Below are 23563 nucleotides of genomic sequence, written 5' to 3'. Positions count from 1 at the left end.
AAGTATAAAATATTGTTAAATGTGCCCTGTAACAAGTTTTGAAGGCGTAATAGAGTATGCTCATTGGTGCTGAGCTGAAATTCTACGCCTGCAAGACAATGCTGTGGGAAGCAAAATTCAAAGGCTTGTTGAAGTGCGAATACGGGGTGTGTGTCCATCATTCAGGGCTTGCTGAAAGCAGTAAGAAGCGTAGAATTATTTGTTTTTCACAGAATTTAGCTAAAGAGAGAATCTGAGGATTACGCCAGTCTTTTCAGTTTTTGGATTGGACAAATGGTTTGTAAATGCCAGTCATTTAAAAATAAGTGGTATTTTGATCCCGCTGTTAGGATTTGGGATTCAGAGAGTTAAATGAAAAGAAAGAGCTTTAACATACATATAACCTTTTATAAGATAAAAGCAATGTTTAAAAAGGACAAAAAAGAAACAATGTTAAATGGAAAGTAAAAACAGTACATAGGACAAGTAGCTAGAAATAAAATAAACTGAACAGTAGAAACATGAATGGGTTAGGGTTAGCAGTTTTAAACCATCATGTCTTCAGTCTGAGTGATTTTGTGTTTCAGGGCTTATTCGGTAACACGGCAGCGTCTCAGACCGGCAGTATGTTCGGTGCGGCTCAGACCAGCGCCGCCACCGGTTTCGGCACCGCTACCGGACTGTTCGGACAAACCAACGCCGGGTTCGGGAACGTCGGCACGCAGGTAACCATGGAGATGGAGACTCGCTGACAGGAAACAGTTGGTTGGGTTATTCTCTGTGGATTCTAACGTTTATGTCTCTTAAAGCAAAGCCTGTTCGGGAATAAGACGGCCGGCTTCGGAACCACGACCACCAGCGCTCCGTCCTTCGGAGCCGGAACCGGACTGTTCGGGAACAAGCCGGCTCTGGCGCTCGGAACCGGAACCAACACGTCCACCTTCGGTACGCATATATCTGTTCATATCTGTTTACATCTGTTTATATCTGGGTCAGTTATGTAACTCTAACCCTGTTTCTCTCTGTGAGGTTTAGTTTGAATTTAAAGGTTCAAATGTGAAAATAAACGTTTTAATAAGTTTAAAAACACTTTAATTTATTATTGATCAGCTTTAATCCATTTAGAGAGAAATCATGGAGATCAGGAACCAACTTCTTTCTTTCTTTCCTTCCTTCTCTTCTTCCTTGTTTATCTTTTTTTCTTTCTTTCTCCTCTTCCTCCTTTCTTTCTTTTCTTTTCTTCTCCTCTTCCTCCTTTATCTTTCTTTCGTTCTTTCTTTCTTTCTCTCCTCCTCCAACTTCGTGTTCTTTCTTTCTCCTCTTCCTGCTTTCTTTATATAATATATATCTTTATTTTTATGGTGCAAATGTCATTTCAAATGATATAAAACCAACAAAAATACTAAATGTACATTTTAACAAACCTGATGCTGCTTTTAAACCTTTTCTCTCTGTTAATCTGATCTACATCTGTTTGTTGTTTCAGGTTTTGGAGCGAATCCAGCAGCAGGGGGTCTGTTCGGTAATAAGCCGGCTACTGGAGGACTGGGAACCGGACTGGGAACCAGCTTCGGAGCCGGTACCAAAATGATTCAATTATTATAAATATGAGTTAAATGAAACGTTGCAGCTCTAGTTTGGATCATGAAAGACGATAAAAGCAGGTTATTAATATGAAGTTGTGTTTGTGCAGCGGTGGGAACGGGCCAGACGTCTCTGTTTGGGAACAACCAGAACAAACTGGGAACCACACTGGGAACGATGGGAACGTTCGGAGCGACCGGATTCAACAGCGGAGCGAGTACGCTGGGCTTCGGAGCGCCGCAGCAGCCCGTCGGTGAGTCTAAAGGCTGGTTTATTACTTTAAACATTTAGTTATTTGGTTCAGATGCTGCTTTCTGTTCCAGAGTTAGTTAGTTTAGTTTCAGTGAGTTTAACAAGTGATGTGTGATATTAGGAGGAAAGCCTTGATTAGTAGAAGCTGTAAAGGATGAAATAATGCTGACACTGTGTTTGTGTTCTCCCTACTGATAGGGGAGAACGGGGTTGGTAGTCACACTTTTTACTTTCCTTTGAATTCCTCATGAACCATAAACTGAATAAATTAACTTTTAATTTGTGATGAAAGCCTAAAGCATCAGGTAGGAATAGAGAGGTCTTACTGTCCTTCAGCTGATTCTGTTCTAAAGATATGAACCGTCTAATATGCCTTGTGCACTTGTGACAACCAACCCCACTATGGAGGTTGGTAGTAAGACATCATGGAAGTTGGTAGTAAGACACCATGGAGGTTGGTAGTAAGACACCATGGAGGTTGGTAGTAAGACACCATGGAGGTTGGTAGTAAGACACCATGGAGGTTGGTAGTAAGACACCATGGAGGTTGGTAGTAAGACATCATGGAGGTTGGTAGTAAAACACCATGGAGGTTGGTAGTAAGACATCATGGAGGTTGGTAGTAAGACACTATGGGGTTGGTAGTAAGACATCATGGAGGTTGGTAGTAAAACACCATGGAGGTTGATAGTAAGACATCATGGAGGTTGGTAGTAAGACACTATGGGGTTGGTAGTAAGACATCGTGGAGGTTGGTAGTAAAACACTGGAGGTTGGTAGTAAGACACCATGGAGGTTGGTAGTAAGACATCATGGAGGTTGGTAGTAAAACACTGGAGGTTGGTAGTAAGACACCATGGAAGTTGGTAGTAAGACATCATGGAGGTTGGTAGTAAAACACCATGGAGGTTGATAGTAAGATATCATGGAGGTTGGTAGTAAGACACTATGGGGTTGGTAGTAAGACATCATGGAGGTTGGTAGTAAAACATCATGGAGGTTGATAGTAAGACATCATGGAGGTTGGTAGTAAGACACTATGGGGTTGGTAGTAAGACATCACGGAGGTTGGTAGTAAGACACCAGTGAGGTTAGTAGTAAGACACTATGGAGGTTGGTAGTAAAACACTATGGAGGTTGGTAGTAAGACACCATGGAGGTTGGTAGTAAGACATCATGGAGGTTGGTAGTAAGACATCATGGAGGTTGGTAGTAAGACACCAGTGAGGTTGGTAGTAAGACATCATGGAGGTTGGTAGTAAGACACCATGGAGGTTGGTAGTAAGACACCATGGAGGTTGGTAGTAAGACACCATGGAGGTTGGTAGTAAGACACCATGGAGGTTGGTAGTAAGACACCAGTGAGGTTGGTAGTAAGACACTATGGAGGTTGGTAGTAAGACACCATGGAGGTTGGTTGTCCCTGTGTTATTTTAATGGTGAAAAATAAAAAATGTAGGTTGGTAGTAAAACACCATGGAGGTTGATAGTAAGACATCATGGAGATTGGTAGTAAGACACTATGGGGTTGGTAGTAAGACACCATGGAGGTTGGTAGTAAGACATCATGGAGGTTGGTAGTAAGACACTATGGGGTTGGTAGTAAAACACCATGGAGGTTGGTAGTAAGACATCATGGAGGTTGGTAGTAAGACACTATGGGGTTGGTAGTAAGACATCATGGAGGTTGGTAGTAAGACACCAGTGAGGTTGGTAGTAAGACACTATGGAGGTTGGTAGTAAGACACTATGGAGGTTGGTAGTAAAACACCATGGAGGTTGGTAGTAAGACACCATGGAGGTTGGTAGTAAGACATCATGGAGGTTGGTAGTAAGACATCATGGAGATTGGTAGTAAGACACCATGGAGGTTGGTAGTAAGACACCATGGAGGTTGGTTGTCCCTGTGTTATTTTAATGGTGAAAAATAAAAAATGTAGACAGTCTTAAAAAAATATTTTAAATGTTTAGTTTGATTGAAATACAACAACATAACACATCTCCTGCACCAACAGAACATAAACAGCAAAAATCATTCCGTTAAGTGCCTTTTTTTGTCCTTATATAACAATATTGTTCATTTTCATCTCTCTGACTGCTCTGAGCTTCACATCTGGAGGAGTCTGGCTCTTTGTTTGTCTTCCTGACAGAGTTCCTGCTCATTTTGTTATCTTAAAAGAAAGAAAGAACTAGATATATGACACTATATGTATAAAAACCAACATGTGACAAACATCACCAACTGGGTTTTCTTGCTACCAGCAAAGTTAACAACCACATGTTTAGTTTTGGCGTAGAAGAATAAAACCTACCTAACTATCTCTCTCTCTCTTTTACTTTTTAATGGTAATGATGTTTTTTTATAAACTGATTGTGTAAAAGAAGAGAAATAATGAAGAGTTGATATTTGCATTTTCACATAAAAACACTAAACGTCCTCTCACCTCAATGTCATGTTTACTCCAGAAATGATCTGAAGGAACATCTCACCCAAACTCTGAAACTTTCAGTACCAAAATTATTTAACAGCGCCCTCTAGAGGCAGAGATCTGATCAATGTGACAACCAACCCCGTTCTCCCCTACTAGCTCGTTATCTCAACAAGTCACACTGAACACAACACAGTCACCATGGAGACAATGAAAAGAAAACTACAACTAAGATCATTTTATCTGCTGCTCACTTTAGTTTGAGTCTTATTTATATTTAACTATAATAACTGTTTCTGACTCTGGATTTCTACCACAAACGTGTTTTAATATCTACAGTGAAACTAAAGTAAATCACATTAAACTCCATCAAATAAACCAAACTATAAACCTTCTCCTCCTTCATTCTGACTGTTAGTGTTGAACTCATCTAAACATTTCTTTATTTATTCTCAGCTCTCACCGATCCGAACGCAGCGGCCGCTCAGCAGGCGATGCTTCAGCAGCAGCTCAGCGTTCTGGCGTATTCACCGTACGGAGACTCGCCGCTGTTCAGAAACCCGCTGTCCGACCCCAAGAAGAAGGAAGAGGTGAGAACAGCTTTAAATGTCTGTTTTAACATGTTTCTCTTTGTCTTTAAGTTTTTAACCTTCGTGTCGTCCTCCCGTCTGTTTTGACTCTTCCTTCTTTCCTCCCTTCCTTCCTTCCTTCCTTCCTTCCTTCCTTCCTTCCTTCCTTCCTTCCGTCTGTCCTTCCTCCCTCCCCCTTTCTTCCTTCCTTCTGTCCTATCTTCCTCCCTCCCTCTTTCTTTCCTTCCTTCCTTCCTTTCTTTCCTCCCTTCCTTCTTTCCTTCGTCCTTCTTTCCCTCTTTCATCTTTTCCTTTCTCCTTCCTTCTTTCCTCCCTCCCTCCCTCCTACCTTCCTTCCTTCCTTTCTTACTTCTTTCCTTCCTTCCTTCCTCCCTTCCTTCCTTCCTCCCTCCCTCCCTTCCTTCCTCCCTCCTTGCCTTCCTTCCTCCCTCCCTCCCTCCCTTCCTTCCTCCCTTCCTTCCTTGACTCGAGGACAACAGGAGGGTTAACATTTGAAACTTTGAACAGCTGCATTAAACAGATTTGCTGATTTACTTTTTTTGGACTGCAGATTGTAAAACAAACATTTATAAGCTTTATGATCTTTATACAGTTTGTAAAGCTGCAAACATAATAATAATAACTTATTTTTATAGCAGCTCAAAGTGTTTTTACCACAAAATGATTTTTGTGGTAAAAAGGACATAAAAGGAGCATAAAGCAATGTTAAAAAAATAAACACTAACATAAGATGGAAAGTAAGAATGGCAATAATGAATAATAACTCGTCTGTGTTCTGACAGCGTCTGAAACCGACCAATCCGACGGCCCAGAAGGCTCTGACCACGCCCACTCACTACAAGCTGACCCCCCGCCCAGCGACCCGGGTCCGACCCAAAGCTCTGTCGTCATCGGGAGCCTCCAAGTCTCAGCTGTTCGACGGCCTGGACGACGACGAGCCGTCGCTCACCAACGGAGCCTTCATACCCAGGTAAACCCCGTCGCCATGGTAACCCCTTCACCATGGTAACGATGGCTGGAAACAGGTGTCATCACTTTTATTGAGTGTGCTGCCTTTTAAAAACGTTGTTATATATCGTATAATGTAAAGATTATTCATTCATTCATTGTGCTGCCTTTAATTTAGTGGTAACTGTGTGTGTGTTTGTGGGTGTGTGTGTGTGTCTGTTACAGGAAGAGCATCAAGAAACTTGTGCTGAAGAACCTGAACAGCAGTCAGTACAACAGTCCGATCAGCAAAGAGACGGACGACCTCGCTTCACCGTCAGAATATCCACAGAACGGACACAGGTACACAACCAGGGATACACACACAGAGATACACACACACAGAGATACACACAACCAGAGATACACACACACAGAGACACACACGCAGAGACACTCACACACACAGAGACGCACACACACAGTAACTCTCTCAACCTCGAACTGTCGCTTCACACTAAATTAGTTTACATCGTTTCTGTGTTGATGCTGTTATATAATAAGTTCAATATTGTATAATGTTATAATCCTCTCTCCTTCCTCTTTCTCTTCTCCTTCCTCTTTCTCTTCTCCTTCCTCTTTCTCTTCTCCTTCCTCTTCCTCTTCCTCTATCCTTCCTCTTCCTCTTTCTCTTCCTCTCTCCTTCCTCTTTCTCTTCTCCTTCCTTTTCTCTTCCTCCCTCCTTCCTCTTCCTCTTTCTCTTCCTGTCTGCAGCCACATGGAGGACGAGGACGAGCTGCGAGAGCTTCCGGGTCCGAGCAGCCGAGCCGACGACGACCCCGAAGTCACGCAGTTCTACGTGAATCCGATCGCTAAGCCGATTCCTCACGGCCGCCTGCAGAGCAGCCTGCAGGACACCATCAGCGAGCTCAACATGCACAAACCCGCCAGGAACGGCCTGGAGGTTAGTCTCTGTGTGTGTCTCTGTGTGTCTCTGTGTGTGTGTGTGTGTGTGTGTGTGTGTGTGTGTGTGTGTGTGTGTGTGTGTGTGTGTGTGTGTGTGAACTCTGATATTTACCATCATGTTCTTCGTGTCTTCAGCTGAGCAGCGATGACGTTTCTGCGTCTCTGGGTGAAGATTCTCTGCTGGAGAGTCGAGAGGAAGAGCAGCAGGAGTCCCAGTCTCCTCATCCTGCAGGTCAGATACACACCTGCACCAGATACACACCTACACCTGCACCAGATACACACACCTGCACCAGATACACACACCTGCACCAGATACACACCTACACCTGCACCAGATACACACCTGCACCAGATACACACCTGCAACATCAGTCAGAGGGACGAGAGTTCATTCACCTCACAGATAATATGCAGATGACGTCATCATCAAGGGTTCCTGCAGGGCCTTAAAAAATAATAATTGAGTAATCAACTCAATTTTAGGCCTTAAAAAGTCTTAAATCCGTTTGTTGCACACTAAGTCTGAAATATGTACGTTAATTTACTGTTTCCTCCGTCGCCTTTTTCTTTAGTTTTTTGTTGTTGTTGCAGAGTAATGCGTTGTTGTAATTCTCTCTGAAGGATCCAGGTAGTTCTGGCTACTTGGTTAAAACTGATACTAGAGCTGGACGATCCGCGATTAAATCGTATATTAGTGATTGGAGGGTTGCCAGGCGATTTGCTGTTTATCAAGGCGATTTTGAAACTGTGCGTTAAGAGATATTTCTGGAGGAAATACATGACAGTTAGAGAAGCCCCGTTTACAAACAGATCTATCTGTTGTTTTAATGTGTAACTATTGAATTATTCACACAAGGGCTTTCATAAACTCCTACAGTGTTGCAGCACTGCAGGTTAAAAGTTAATGACAGCGACTTGAAGTGAGGACGAGCAACACGTCTCCGGCTGTGGCTCGGCCCTAACTGACACCAAACAATCAATCTGAAGCTCAGTGTTCATTATCTGCAAGAAGCAACGAGTCCCTCAGGTCAGGCAGAGTTGGTGTGAAACGCTCTGATGTCTCTCAGGATGTTTAGTTCCTTTCAAAGATCTGGGACTGCGTACTTCATGTCGGTCTTAAATTTAATTCTTAAAGGTCTTTAAATGTAACTAGTTCAACCTGCAGAACCCCTTTGATCATTACCAGCTGACCTCTGACCCTGTTTCCTGTCTGCAGGCATCGTGCTGAACCGGGTCGGTTACTATACGATCCCGTCTATGGACGAGATCGCTGAGATGGTCGATGAGAACGGAGACTGTCTGGTGGAGAACTTCTCTGTCGGGAGGAAAGGTAACAAATACAGTCACTGCCTTCTCTTCTTTCTTTCTTTCTCCTCTTCCTCCATCTTTCTCTTCATCCTCCATCTTTCTTTCTTTCTCTTCTTCCTCCTCTTTCTTTTTCTCTTTCTTTCTTTCTTTCTCTTTTATCTTTCTTTCTTTCTCTCTTCTTCCTCTTTTATCTCTCTTTCAGGAGGAAAGGTAACACACAGTCACTGCCTTCTCTTCTCCTCCATCTTTCTTTCTCTTCCTCCTTCACCTAAACCTTTTGATGGTGAGCTGTGATTGGTCAGACTTCTCACCGCTGTGCTCTGATTGGTCCTCTCAGGATACGGCTCCATCTTCTTCCCCGGCGAGGTGAACGTGACGGGACTGAACCTCGACGAGATCGTCCACTTCAGACGCAAAGAGGTCATCGTTTACCCCGACGACAAGAACAAGCCGCCGGAGGGAGACGGGCTGAACAGGTGAGGGGGGGGGGAACCGGTCCTCGTAGAACCGGTCCTGGTAGATCTAAACCTCGTAGATGCAGTCCTTGTCTGTAGTCTGATCTGTTCTCTCTCTCTGTTCTTACTCCTTTCCTTCCTTCCTTCCTTCCATCTTACTCTCTCCAGGAGGGCTGAGGTGACTCTGGACGGCGTCTGGCCGAACGATAAGACGAGCTGCACTCAGATCCGGAGCCCCGACCGTCTGACCGACATGAACTACGAAGGACGGCTGGAAAAAGCTTCCCGGAAACAAGGAGCTCGTTTCCTGGAGTACAGAACTGAGACCGGATCCTGGGTGTTCGAGGTCCGTTTGACACGAAGCAGACTGTTTGGGTCAAACTGATTTTCATTCGAGGGTCACAGAACAATTTGATCTCATGTGGGCCGGATTGTTAAAAAGAAGAGGGGAAGGAAGGAAAGGAGGAAAGATGGAGGGAAGGGAGGAAAGAAAGAAGGAAGTGAGGAAGGAAAGATGGAGGGGAGGAAAGATGGAGAGAAGGGAAGAAGGAAGGAAGTGAGGAAGGAAAGATGGAGCGGAGGGAAGGGAAGAAAGAAGGAAGTGAGGAAAGTTGGAAGGGAGGAAGAAAAGATGGAAGGGAGGAAAGATGGAGGGAAGGAAGGGAGGAAAGATGAAGGGAAGGAAAGATGGAGGGGTGGAAAGAAGGAAGGAAAGATGGAGGGAAGGAAGGGAGGAAAGATGAAGGGAAGGAAAGATGGAGGGGAGGAAGTGAGGATGGAAAGATGGAGGGAAGGGAAGTGAGGAAGGAAAGATGGAGGGAAGGGAAGAAGGAAGGAAGGAAGTGAGGAAAGGTGGAAGGGAGGAAGAAAAGATGGAAGGGAAGGAAGGGAGGAAAGATGGAGGGAAGGAAGGAAAGATGGAAGGAAGGGAGGAAGGAAAGATGGAAGGGAAGGAAGGAAAGATGGAGGGAAGGAAGGAAAGGAAGATGGGAGGAAGGACAGAAGTATTGGACCCCTCAGCGGGCCGGTTTTGGCCCACGGGCCTCATGTTTAACACCTGAGTTAGAAATCAAACCTGGAGATGATATAGAAGCTGATATTTAATAAATAATAATAATATATCTGACCCTCTCCTCTCCTCCTCTCTTCCTCGCTTCCTCTCCTCTTCCTCTCCTCCTCTCTTCCTCTCTTCCTCTCCTCTCTTCCTCCAGGTGGCTCACTTCTCTAAATACGGGCTGCAGGACTCAGACGAGGAAGACGACGTTCCTCCCAAAGCTGACCCCAAGAAGCTGAAGACGATGATGTCACTTCCTCCCTCCCAGCAGCAGATGGCGCCACAGGCACAGGTAGAGCTGCCTGCGCCCACGCACACTCTTCATCCTCTTCATCCTCCTCTTCATCCTCACTGACATCATTAAAGGAGCGAGTCACTTTAAACCTCTGTTTAGTTTTATTAGACTCAAGCTGCTAAAAGTGTCGTTTTCATCTCTTTTCTCCGTTTTTCAGATTAAAGTTGATGCTTTTTTTTTTTAGCTTTCTGCCAAAAATAGAGGAAATATTTTCACTCCGCTCGTCTTACATGAGTTTATCAGGTGATTTCCAGCCAGATATTTATTCTATAAGGGCGGGAAAACCTCTGAGGCTTATTATCACTGCTGGAGTTTAATGAACCCCTAAAATAAAAGATCAGTTTTTATTGATTTATGAAGCGAAGCCTTATTAATGAGACACAGTTTGCAGATAAAAGATCAATATCTCAACATCTGATCAGCTGATATTTGTTTTTACTTCTGGTTTATTATTTCTGACGTTTTTCTTTCATGTTGCACTTTTTTTTTAAACTGTTAAAACTCAACAAACATTTTATTTTTCAGCACAAACTAAAAGTTCGACTCATTTTAACCCTTAAATACAACTTAGACCTGTTTTAAAAGCCTCATAAAACCATAATTATAGTATTTAAAGCCTATTTTTTGTCCTATAGTGACCTTAAATGTCACATCTCTGCACACAGACGGTGTTTAAAGGTTAACGTGAAGCTTAATATTTAAACCTTCACTTTTAGGTAAATTAACAGAAATAATAATGATGATGTCATGATTTCATTTTAAATAACTTGAGATCATGATGTCGTCGTTTGTTCTGGTGGTTTTAAAATGTGGCACTAAATATAAAATACGTCAATTTATAGTCAGAATATGATCAGTAATGAAAGGGTTAATAAATAAATCACATAGTCGTTAAAAAGGTTTAAATAAGGTCAAATATTCAGTGATAATAGTATATAATGTGAAGATAGTGATCAGTTATGAGATGAAGATGAGGAAGACGAGTTGCTGCTGCAGAAACTCTTCAGCTGCACGAATGTTCAGTTTACAGCTTTTATAATAAATGATTTAATTAATAAATAAATAAATAAATGATCAGCAGCAGTTTTGACTTCAGTCTAAAACATCCAGGTTTAAATAATCAGTTATTTTAATCTGTTTAAAGTTTATATTTAATAACAGTTGTTTAAAAGCTGCAACGATTATTCCCACTAATTAATTAATTAATCAATTAATCAATAAATGTTTTGGTTCATAAAATCCCAGAAAATGTTGATCAGTGTTTCTTAAAGACGATTTTCAGTTTAATGAAACCTGAAAATATTCAACATTTAAAGAAGCTCAGTCAGAGAAATTAGACTAAAAACTATAAATGATCAGATTAGTTATTGATCATTAATCAGAACAAAACAAAAAGTTTAAATTCAATATAAGGTTATATAATAATCTGTGAATGTTTCAGTATAAATGATCAATTACAGTTAATCATGATATTGATTATCGATGATGTCATCAGGCAGAGTTTGTATTTATGTTTGTTAAATTACACTAAATATAGTTTTTACTCTGCTGCTGCTTCAGCTGTAAGTTGGAACACACACACAGAGAAACACACACACACACACACACACACACAGAGAAACACACACACAGAGAAACACACACACACACACACACACAGAGAAACACACACACACACACAGAGAAACACACACACACACACACACAGAGAAACACACACTTTGCTGTTTGTTTTGTTCTTCAGTATTTTTCTCTCAGAATATTTCGTTATGTTTGTTATTTTTATTTTTTTGTTGTTTTTTTTCTTTTGAGCCGAAAATATAAGAAATAAACTTTTTAAAATCTGTTTGAGTTTAAAAGTTGAAGCAGCTTTAAAATGTGTGATAAACGTTGTATTAAGCTTCATTCTGCTAATTATGGTCAAACTAATAAAGTTAACTGGATTTTAACCTTTTTGTCTTCACAGTTTGTATAAAGAACAACTTTAACTTCAACTCTGTAGTTAAATATAATAAAAAGCTGCTGGTTTTTAAATTAATGTCCTTTAATCTAAACCAGTTTATTCAGGAGTAAAGACAAACAGTAGATGGCCGACAGGAAATAGGGAGCGGCAAAGGTCCTCCGTTCAATAACTTTGAGAATGTTTTAAAACATCTGGAAATAAGTTTGCATCAAAATGGACCAAAGTTACCATTTAATAACAAGCCTCCATCTTTAAACTCTGATGTCTTAAAATAATCTCCTCAGGTTTAACTTCCTGCTCATCCGTCTGTTCTTCGTTTTATGTTGTTTTTTACTGTCTCGTTATAATCAAGACGTTTCAGTCTGAACTTCATCACAACTAAGGTTCCTTTAGATCAGAGGTCTCCAACCCTGCTCCTGTAGAGCTGCTGCCCTGCATGGTTTAGGTTTCTCTCCACTCTAACACACCTGATTCTAATTATGAACATGTTATCAAACCTCTTGAGAAGCTTCAGCTGCTTGATAATGAGTTTATTATGAGAATCAGGTGTGTTAGAGTGGTGAGAAACCTAAACATGCAGGGCAGCAGCTCTACAGGAGCAGGGATGGAGACCTCTGCTTTAGATATTAGATTAAACAGCTTTTATTGTCATTACTCAAGTACGTTTACATAAGCAATGAAATTGTGTTTCCCTAAAACAAAAAGTTCTGTGCAGAAAAGGCATTTCAATAAAAGCTCTAAAAACATTTAATAATAATAATAATAGTGACATATGAACCGGTACCGGTACTCAACTTTACTTCAGTACTTTACTCTAAATCTGTAACTACTGAACTATCAACCGTAAAAGTCCCAAAATTCTTACTTTAAATGTTTTTGCCTATTTTATTTAAACTTTTTTTAAACAATATAAAAGTGTGAAAATATGAACATATAAAAATAATAATTATCAAACAAATATACACAGTACAATGATGTGTAGTGAAATATTAGTGCTGCCTTTCCAGCAAAGATTAATATAACACACAAAAATATTAAAACAAAAGAATAAAGATATAAATATAAAGGCTGCAATTAGTAAAGAGACAATGTGATAAAAATATATACAAAGTAAACATAAAACATATAAAACAAGTGTTGAATATATATTCATAGTTTATTTAGCTTTTATTAATATTTCTGTTGCATCTGTGTAGCTGCAGCGCTACTACAGTTACCATGGTAACTATAGTAGCGCTACTACAGTTACCATGGTAACTATAGTAGCGCTACTACAGTTACCATGGTAACTATAGTAGCGCTACTACAGTTACCATGGTGACACCACGACGGAGTTTAGCACCACCGCTGGTTAACGGCGGTATTGCACCATGAGCATCAAATAAAAAGCTGCTTTTAGCTGAAGGACGATGAGCCTTAATGTCCTGAAATGTGACGGGAATCAATACTCCGTGGTTATGACATCATTCGGTCGGTACCATTAAAATTAAAGTACCGACCGTAATCACAACACTTACATATATAAACACGTAACAGCTGCAGCTATCATCCAATCAGAGCACAGATCAGTGTGATGAAGCGTCTCAGGTCAGAAAAATGTTCATATATAAAAGTCAACAAGTGAAAATAATTAATTAGAAGCAAAAGTTCTGATAAATCTGAATGTTAATAAAAAAACACAATAAACGTATATTGTTAAAAAGGGAAATTGTCAAAAGTCCATTTATCTTCTGACACCTTTCAGATGCTCAGAGATTATAGTTTTGGATTAAAGTTAAGTATCACTCAGATGTAGACAGACTGCAGTCAGTATAATTATTATTTATTATAAACAAACCTCTAACACACAGCTGTGATGCTCAATGGCCTGAAGTTTGTCAGATTTTATGTATTAAATTAAATGTAATTGTTCACTAAATTCAGTCTCTGCAGGCTGCCGTTAGGTTTTATGTAACTTGAGTTTATAAAGAAAATAAAGAGAGCAGGAAGTCATCAACACAGTGCTGCTGGAGGTGGAGCTAGTTTACACTACTTTATATACAGTTAGCTAGTTTAGTCCAGTGGTTCCCAACCTAGGGGTGGGGCCCCTCCAAAGGGTCAGCAGGTAAATGTGAGGGGTGGTGAGATGATTAATGGGAAAGAAGAACAAACTAAGTTCTGATACACAAATGTGTTTTCAGTTTTTGGACTTTTTCTCTAATCTTTGATTTTTGCTGAAATATTGGATCATTTGAACATTTATTGAAATGAAAGCATGTGAGAAGTTTAGAGGGAAAAATCAGTATTTGGTGGAGCTGTTAACAACTCATAGACATCTGAGATGTGAGCCGACTACACACTGCTGTCTGGTTTCATCTTTAACAATGTGTTGTATTTATAAAGCTTGTTATATTATATATTATATTATATTATATTATATTATATTATCCATTGTGTCAAATCTGCATCTGAAAAGTAACTAAAGCTGTTAAATAAATGTAGTGGAGTAGAAAGTACAATATTTCCCTCTGAGATGTAGAAAGTAGCATCACATGGAAATACTGCAGTAAAGAACAAGTACCTTGTTGCATTGTGGGTAATGTAGGCGTCTCTCTCTCTTCAGTCCACCGTGGTCGTGGATCTTCCCGGCAGCATGGCGGAGTTGGACAGCGACATGGCCGACATCACCCAGAGCTTCCCGACAGAGAGCATGCTGGGAGGCGAGGAGGACAGCGATCTGTCGGTCGCCTTGGAAACGGCAGCGGTGGCGGCGGCGAAGCTCGGCGGTTTGATCTCTGCGGAGAACGACGTCATCGCTACGTCCAGCCACATCGCGTCCTCGCTGGGCATCAACCCTCACACCCTGCAGGTAGAGACACACACACACACACACACACACACACACACACACACACACACACACACACACACACACACACACACACACACACACACACACACACACACACACACACACACACACACACACACAGGAAGGATGTCACTGCATCAGACCGCCACAATAAAGCCCTTTCCTTCCTGTTGTCAGATCATGAAGGCGTCTCTGTTTGCGGAGGATGAGGAGGACAGCGACATGTTCCAGGATCAGGGAGCGATGAAGATCTCTGCCGAGGTCTCGTCTCCTCGTCTCGTCCTGCCGGGAGCTCAGAGCCGACCGTCGGGTAGGAAACTCAAACATCTACTTCCTGTTAACAGTTAATAATAATAATAATCATGTTGATGACGGCCGGACTAGAAGCTGGATCCTAACGTTCATCTCCTCTCTCTCCAGTCGGCGGTCTCCTTCAGGCTCGGTTTACTTCGGGTCTCCTCTCTCAGCTCTCAGACTCTCCTCGCGCTCCTCCTCTCTCGTCTCCGGCCGCCGTGGAGTCCTCACGGTCGTTGCACTGGGCGGGACCCGGCTCCTCCTCCTCCTCCTTCATGCTGCCCTCCAGACCCGCAGAACCGGCCGTCAGGACCGTTGGGGTCCGACGGCTGGGCGGCCCGGTGGCCCTGAAAGAGTCCGTCACTCAGGGGAAGGTCGGTACTCTGAGGAGGAAACAAGCATCATTCAAATGTCTTAAAATGTCTTTAAATGTCTCGAACTGCAGGAGTTAAGGTGTTAAATTAGGTCAGAGTGTAATTATATTATTATCATTATTTATCAGTATTTTATATAAACCAACCAATCAACTTACTAATTAAAGTAAATCAGTGTAAACTATAATGAAACTAATCATTAGTTACAGTCCTTTATAAATGACTTTAAAGTGAGCTTCAACCCACAACAACAGTAACATCCTGCTTTTGCATCATTATTAGTCTCATAATATAAATTAGTATATATTATATGTCTCATAATTTCAGGTTATTTGGTTTCTTTTGCCCAAACTTTAAAAAAGGCAGAGATCAAACCAGAGGACACAGTTATAAATCAGTTCCTTTTTAAATCTTTTCTGCATTTATTTCAGTTTTCAGGTTGATAACTTTTAAATAAACATCACAAGAAAGTAGTAACTATAGTAACTGATGCTGCTGCTGCTGCAGGGAGGTCTGCTGATGGTTAAAGTAGTAACTATGGTAACTAGTGATGCTCCTGCTGCAGGGAGGTCTGCTGATGGTTAAAGTAGTAACTATGGTAACTGATGATGCTCCTGCTGCAGGGAGGTCTGCTGATGGTTAAAGTAGTAACTATGGTAACTGATGATGCTCCTGCTGCAGGGAGGTCTGCTGATGGTTAAAGTAGTAACTATGGTAACTGATGATGCTCCTGCTGCAGGGAGGTCTGCTGATGGTTAAAGTAGTAACTATGGTAACTGATGATGCTCCTGCTGCAGGGAGGTCTGCTGATTGTTAAAGTAGTAACTATGGTAACTGATGCTCCTGCTGCAGGGAGGTCTGCTGATGGTTAAAGTAGTAACTATGGTAACCGATGATGCTCCTGCTGCAGGGAGGTCTGCTGATGGTTAAAGTAGTAACTATGGTAACTGATGATGCTCCTGCTGCAGGGAGGTCTGCTGATGGTTAAAGTAGTAACTATGGTAACTGATGATGTTCCTGCTGCAGGGAGGTCTGCTGATGGACGCTGGGCTGTACGTGGGCCGATCGTTTCGGGTCGGTTGGGGTCCCGGCTGGACGCTGGCGCACTGCGGACAGAGGCTCAGCTCAACATCTAAATACATCGACCAAGAAATGAACAGGACCGACTTCAGCTTCCTGCCAAAACCTGCCAAGAACAAACCGTAAGAGACACACACACAGACACACAGAGACACACACACACACAGAGACACACACACACACAGAGATACACACACATAGACTCAGACACACACACACACACACACACACACACACAAACACACACACACACACACACACAGACACACACACACACACACACACACACACACACACACACACACACACATACACACACACACAGTGCAGTATGGCTGCCTCTCATTGGCTCCTCTCTGCTGCAGATTGGCTGAGAGTCCTTATAAGGTCGTGCTGGAGCAGCTGGAGGGTTTGGAGCCTCCAGGAGGGAAGCTGAGTGAGGAAGAGGATGATGAAGATGAGAGCCAGGTGTTCCTGCAGCGCCCTCTAGAGATCTGCCTGAAGCACAGCAGCGTCAGCACCACAGACGCCTCTGCATGTCCGCTGGTCCAACCGCAGCCCGGCGTTGCAGCGCTGCACGAATACGCAGAGTGGATCCTGCAGCTGAGCGACCAGCAGGGAGGAGCTGACCGTAAGAGACCGCTCCTTTCTTTCTTTCCTTCTTTCTTTCTTTCTTTCTTTCTTTCTTTCTTCTTTCTTCCTTCCTTCCTTCCTTCCTTCCTCTCTCCCTTCCTCCCTCCCTCCCTTCCTTCCTTCCTTCCTTCCTTCCTTCCTTCCTTCCTTCCTCCCTTTCTTCCTCCTTTCCTCTCTCCCTCCCTCCCTCCCTCCCTTCCTCCCTTTCTTCCTTCTTTCCTTCCTTCCTCCCTCCCTCCCTTACTTCCTTCCCTCCTTCCTTCCTTCTTTCCTCCCTTCCTTTCTTTCTCCCTTCCTTCCTTCCTTCCTCCCTTCGTCCCTTCCTTCCCTCCTTTCTTCCTCCCTTCCTCCCTTTCTTCCGCTTTTTCTTCCTCCCTTCCTCCCTTTCTTCCTCCCTTTCTTCCTCCCTTCCTTCCTCCCTCCCTTTCTTACTCCCTTTCTCCCTCCCTCCCTTTCTTCCTCCCTTTCTTCCTCCCTTCCTTCCTCCCTCCCTCCCTCCCTCCCTTTCTTCCTTCCTTCTTCCCTCCCTTTCTCCCTTCCTTCCTTCCTTCCTTCCTTCCTTCCTCCCTTTCTTCCTTCCTTTGTTTGATCCTTCTGCTCTACAGAGTTAAATGATAAGATGACTGAACCCCCCCCCCCCCCCCCCCTCTCTCTCCTGCAGCCCTGCTGGGTTACTGGGCCGAGGTCTGGACCCTGTGTGAGGCCCTCTGGGGCCGCTTGGGACCGGCGGACCAGGAGCCAGATGTTGAGCCGTCCAGCGAGTATCAGCAGCAGCTGGAGAGGAGACGAACCTTCTCCGCCTGGTTGTCCCGCGGCGCCACCTGCAGGGTAGAGGAGGAAGTGGCGCTGGCGGGGAAAGGCCGCCACACAGACGCCATCTTCAGCTACCTGACAGGAAACCGCATCAGTGAAGCGTGTCGGCTCGCTCAGAGGGAAGGTGAGGAAGAGGAGGAAGAGGATCAATCTTTATTTATATATATATATATATATATATAGAGCCAAATCACAACAAAAGTTACCTAAAGGCACTTTACACATAGAGCAGGTCTAAACAGATTTTTTACCCCCTTTTAACCACAAAACAACAAACATTGATCCATAGACATTTATATAAGAGAGTGAGCTGCTGAATCCTGCAGGTGATTTTTACCTTCTTATGAACGTTAAAGAAGTTTTCCTCCTGTTCAGACCAGGCGGGGAGCTCCGGTCCTCTGAAATGAGGCCAACGCGGAAGTAACTTAAAACTGCATTCTATCAAAAGGCCACCAGGGGGCGACCGTTTTGGTGTCAAAAGGACTTCCGTCTCTATACAAGTCAATGGAGAATTCACCAACTTCTCACTTGATTTCTAACCTCAGTAAACGTTTTCAAAATGTGTTTATGGTCTCAATCGCTAGTTTAAAGCCTTCTTCAATGCAGTATGATGTTCATTTGGGACATTTTGGCCTCCCTGATTTTATATGTGACGATAAAGCAGGGTATGCATTAGGGCGTGGCTACGTGGTGATTGACAGGTTGATTGGTTAACAGGTTCAGGAGGGCGCCTCATGCCCCTTATATACAGTCTATGGTTCATACTGACTATTAAAAAGATGCCTTCAAAATGCACGAACGTGAATGATTAAAAGTAGAGTATTATTCAGATCCTGCAGACATGAAGTAAAGCAGCTTTTAAAAGGAGTTTAAAGTCTGAACTCTTGTCTCTGTTAAACGTCTCCACTAACGTCCAGCTCTTTGTCTTCAGGAGATCACCGCCTGTCTCTGCTGCTGTCTCAGGCGATGGGCTCCCAGTACAGTCGGGACCTTTTGGCCCTTCAGCTCGCCGACTGGAACCGCATGCAGTCCGACAGCTACCTGTCCGAGGAGCGGCTGCGAATCTTCACGCTGCTGGCCGGGAAACCCGTACGAATAAAAACAACCACAGAAACATTATCGAACTAGACGAGATTCAGAGAGATGAAAGCAGATAGTAAGAGTTGTGTTTTACTCCTGCAGGTGTGGCAGTCGTCTGAGTCCGTGGTGAACGTCTGCTCAGAGCTGGACTGGAAGCGCTGCGTCGCCGTGCACCTCTGGTTCATGTTGCCTCCCACCGCCTCCGTAGCCGACGCGCTCGCCAAATACGAAACCGCCTTCCAGGTAACAGAACCCGCCCCTCTGCTGCTGCTCTGTGGAGAAGCTTCATATTTAGACTTTAGTCGTCGGTTTGTGTTGACTGGCTGCTGTCGTCCTGCAGGGCTCGTGTGAGGGGGGGAAGTACGCCTGCGCCCCGCTGCCTCCGTACCTGGAGGAGGAGCAGCCGGAGGAAGAGGAGGAGGAGGAAGAGTCCAAACGGCAGCTGTATGATCTCTGCTTCCACCTGCTCAAACTCTACAGCGACAGGTAAACGCATCACATGACTCACCTGGGGAGAACAGTTCATATCAGCAAGAAAATGATCATAAAACTCATTCTTTTGTGGTTACACCATTTGACATTTTCAGGAGCATTCAGTCTTAATTTTGGTAAAAAATGGTGCAAATGTCATTTCAAATTATATAAAACCAACAAAAATAAACAATATTTTTGAATTACTCATCTTACCAACCCTTACTGTTACTGACTCATGTTCAAATTTCATGATGAATTAAACTGTCAATTATTTTATAAATGTCAGAAAATTGTGACAAATATGAAAGAAAGCAGAATATTGACATTAAGAAGCAGAATCAGCTGTTCTGTGTTTATATTGATGCTTAAACGTCTGCAGCTTCACATTCCCAGTGTTCCCAGTATGAACCCTGACTGGTTTCCCTCCTGCAGACATTATAACCTGCAGCAGCTGTTGGACCCTCTGACGGTGACCTGGGAGCGTCTGGACTACCGGCTCAGTTGGCACCTTTGGGGCGTTCTGCAGGCGCTGCACTACAGCCACCTGAGCTCCCAGCGGCAGGGGCTGCTGCACGCCAGCTACGCCGCTCAGCTGGAGAGCGCCGGGCTCTGGCATCTGTCCGTCTTCATCCTGCTGCACATCCCCGACCACACGTACGTACTAACTCATCATCTCAGTTAGAAAGAGACGCAACAGTTGAGATAACCAGCAACTCAGCAATTCATCATTTACATACATCCATCCATCCATCCATCCATCTTCTTTCCGCTTATCCGGGGTCGGGTCGCGGGGGCAGCAGCCTAAGCAGGGAAACCCAGACTTCCCTCTCCCCAGCCACTTCGTCCAGCTCTTCCCGGGGGATCCCGAGGCGTTCCCAGGCCAGCCGAGAGACATAGTCTCTCCAGCGTGTCCTGGGTCTTCCCCGGGGTCTCCTACCGGTGGGACGTGCCCTGAACACCTCACCCGGGAGGCGTCCGGGAGGCATCCTAACTAGATGCCCGAGCCACCTCATCTGGCTCTTCTCAACGCGGAGGAGCAGCGGGTCTACTCCGAGCTCCTCCCGGATGGCCGAGCTTCTCACCCTATCTCTAAGGGAGAGCCCAGCCACCCTACGGAGGAAGCTCATTTCGGCCGCTTGTACCCGCGATCTCGTTCTTTCGGTCACTACCCAAAGCTCATGACCATAGGTGAGGGTAGGAACGAAGATCGACTGGTAAATCGAGAGCTTCGCCTTTCGGCTCAGCTCTCTCTTCACCACGACGGATCTGTGCAGAGCCCGCATTACTGCAGACGCCGCACCGATCCGCCTGTCGATCTCCCGCTCCATCCTTCCCTCACTCGTGAACAAGATCCCGAGGTACTTGAACTCCTCCACTTGGGGCAGGATCTCATCCCCGACCCGAAGGGTGCACTCCACCCTTTTCCGGCTGAGGACCATGGACTCGGATTTGGAGGTGCTGATTCTCATCCCGGCCGCTTCACACTCGGCGGCGAACCGATCCAGTGAGAGTTGGAGGTCACGGTCTGATGAAGCCAACAGGACCACATCATCTGCAAAAAGCAGTGACCCAATCCTGAGGTCACCAAACCGGAACCCCTCAACGCCCTGGCTGCGCCTAGAAATCCTGTTCATAAAAATTATGAACAGGATCGGTGACAAAGGGCAGCCCTGGCGGAGTCCAACCCCCACCGGAAACGAGTCCGACTTACTACCAGCTATGCGGACCAAGCTCTGACACCGGTTGTACAGGGAACGGACGGCCTGTATCAGGGGGTCCGATACCCCGTACTCCCGGAGAACCCCCCACAGGACCCCCCGAGGGACACGGTCGAATGCCTTTTCCAAGTCCACAAAGCACATGTGGACTGGTTGGGCAAACTCCCATGCACCCTCAAGGATCCTGCAGAGGGTGTAGAGCTGGTCCACAGCTCCACGACCCGGACGAAAACCACATTGCTCCTCCTGAATCCGAGGTTCGACTATCCGACGGACCCTCCTCTCCAGTACCCCCGAATAGACCTTACCAGGGAGGCTGAGGAGTGTGATCCCCCTATAGTTGGAACACACCCTCCGGTCCCCCTTCTTAAAAAGAGGGACCACCACCCCATACAACTTTATTTATTATTCAGGTTAATTTAGTTCAAAGTGTTTCACAGCTGATACTGAAACAGAACAAGTGAGAACATGAAGAAAAGGAAGAAAACAAAGAATAAAGATTGAGACCAATGTACACGAGAGAAAATAAGAATGATAAACGTTTTTAAAAATGTATAATTTAAGAAATTATGAATAAAAATAATAGAAAATGTATTAAATGTTAAATAACTAAAAAAATAATAGATAGAAGAGAAGTTTAATAAAAACTTGACTAGAAACTACGTTAAAAAGATCAAATAAACAGACGAATAAAATCTAATAAAAAGATAAAACTAAATAAATAACATAAATTAAAGTAAAACAACATTTTAAAACCTCAAAAAACAAAGACTTTAAACAGTTATTAATTAAAAGGCTGAAGCTAAAGGCTGCCTCATAATGTGAATAACTGTTAGTTGCAGCTCTGAAGTTCACAGTGAACGTTACTAGAACTCAAAGAATCGTTTTATTGTTAAAATGATTTATATGAATAAATGTTGACGTGTACTTTCTTCTTCTTCTTGTGTTCAGTCAGCGGGAGCGAGCGGTGCGGGAGCTGCTGACGCTGCACTGCCCCCTGCAGGAGACGCAGGAGTCGGTCCGCAGGCAGCGCTTCCTGACGGAGAGGCTGCTGATCCCCGAACGTTGGATCCACGAAGCCAAAGCTACCAGAGCTCGCCGTGACGGAGACCGCCACCAGGAGGCGCTGCACCTTTACCGGGCCGGATACTGGAACCAGTGCCACCGGCTGCTCATCCAGCACCTGGCCTCAGGTACGAGTTAGGGCCCCCAGTACAGGAGGTTTATTAGGCACAGATCAGAGTCACTGTTTCTGATCATCTTTGAGGGCCAAGAGGAAAAATAAATAAATAACATTTTGGGAAATTACCAGAATAAAGTCGTAATGTTACGAGAAAAAGAGTCATAATGTTAGGAGAATAAAGCCTTGCAGTCGACCGCTACCAGACGGCTTCTCTTCCACAAAAGAAGCAATTTCTTCCAAGTCCGTGTGGATCTTTCTTCCAAACATACTCAGTCGTTTCAAAGTTTTGATAATGATAATAATTTGAAAAGTATTTCCTTATTTGTGAAACCGACTTTATTCTCTTAATATTATGACTTTATTCTCGTATTGTTACGACTTTATTCTCCTAATGTTACGACTTTATTCTGGTAATATTACGACTTTATTCTCGTAATATTACGACTTTATTCTCCTAATGTTACGACTTTATTCTCGTAATTTCTGCTTGTGACTCCTTTGATCTGAATAATCTGCATATTTCGTGTTAATCTTCGTACTTCTGTAAGTGTTAATAAGTTAAATATCAAAGACACTAACGGCTCCAACTAAACTCCCTGAGCCATGAGAACATTGAGACATAGATAATAGTATTTTGTCCCTCCTCTGCTGCCGTAGATTGCATCATCAACGATAACCACGACTACCTGCTGGAGTTTCTGGAAGGTCTGGCGCTTCCTGAGCACAGCTCCTCCATCCAGGACTGGGACACGGCGGGGGGAGTTTACCTGGATTACATCAGAGTCATCAAGACGCTGCAGGACATCCAGCAGGTCAGCATCATCATCATCATCATCATCATCATTATTATATATTACTAACACGTAGAAGAACAGCATGAAGTCCTGCAGATTAATACTTTTAAACGTTTATTTCCACCACAGGAACTTTAAACTTTAGTCTCCAAACATTTAAACCTTAAACTGACTCTTTATCTCTGTTAGCAGCAGGATTAGTTAAAGTAGTTGTTTAATTGTAAGTCTGCATTGAATTAGTAGAATAGAAGCTTGTGGAAGTTTTATACTTTGATAGAAATGATAAAAATCAGTTTAGAAACTAGTATGTGTGATATTAATAACAAGGGATCTTATACATATAATATAAAACATTTAATTGCTTTCCATTATGTAACGTATCCTGGTGGAGAGGCAACTCACAATATATTAATATAAATGTTTTATTTTAGGAGAAACATCACTTTGTTTTTCCTCTCTGCCTG

At 43.6% G+C, this 23563-nt stretch overlaps 1 protein-coding gene across 2 annotated transcripts in view; it reads left to right on the top strand.

Moving 5' to 3' along the window:
* The window catches only part of nup98 (nucleoporin 98 and 96 precursor), a 33988-nt gene that overhangs the window by 8373 nt on the left and 2052 nt on the right, over positions 1–23563 (top strand). For both annotated transcript variants that reach the window (XM_062433272.1, XM_062433271.1), the window contains exons 9-33: positions 567–704; positions 789–924; positions 1466–1558; positions 1673–1816; positions 4701–4834; positions 5617–5804; positions 6008–6124; positions 6536–6725; positions 6863–6959; positions 7947–8060; positions 8376–8514; positions 8662–8839; positions 9705–9839; positions 14408–14653; positions 14834–14966; positions 15077–15324; positions 16351–16526; positions 16770–17035; positions 17699–17974; positions 18782–18939; positions 19033–19173; positions 19271–19416; positions 19837–20058; positions 22074–22315; positions 22963–23117. In XM_062433272.1, the coding sequence (XP_062289256.1) occupies positions 567–704; positions 789–924; positions 1466–1558; positions 1673–1816; positions 4701–4834; positions 5617–5804; positions 6008–6124; positions 6536–6725; positions 6863–6959; positions 7947–8060; positions 8376–8514; positions 8662–8839; positions 9705–9839; positions 14408–14653; positions 14834–14966; positions 15077–15324; positions 16351–16526; positions 16770–17035; positions 17699–17974; positions 18782–18939; positions 19033–19173; positions 19271–19416; positions 19837–20058; positions 22074–22315; positions 22963–23117 (4212 nt within the window). The remainder of the gene's footprint in view (positions 1–566; positions 705–788; positions 925–1465; positions 1559–1672; positions 1817–4700; positions 4835–5616; positions 5805–6007; positions 6125–6535; positions 6726–6862; positions 6960–7946; positions 8061–8375; positions 8515–8661; positions 8840–9704; positions 9840–14407; positions 14654–14833; positions 14967–15076; positions 15325–16350; positions 16527–16769; positions 17036–17698; positions 17975–18781; positions 18940–19032; positions 19174–19270; positions 19417–19836; positions 20059–22073; positions 22316–22962; positions 23118–23563) is intronic.

This window comes from Scomber scombrus, chromosome 14 (assembly GCF_963691925.1).
Source record: "Scomber scombrus chromosome 14, fScoSco1.1, whole genome shotgun sequence".
Lineage (NCBI taxonomy): Eukaryota > Metazoa > Chordata > Actinopteri > Scombriformes > Scombridae > Scomber > Scomber scombrus.
This window is presented reverse-complemented; position numbering and strand designations above follow the sequence as displayed.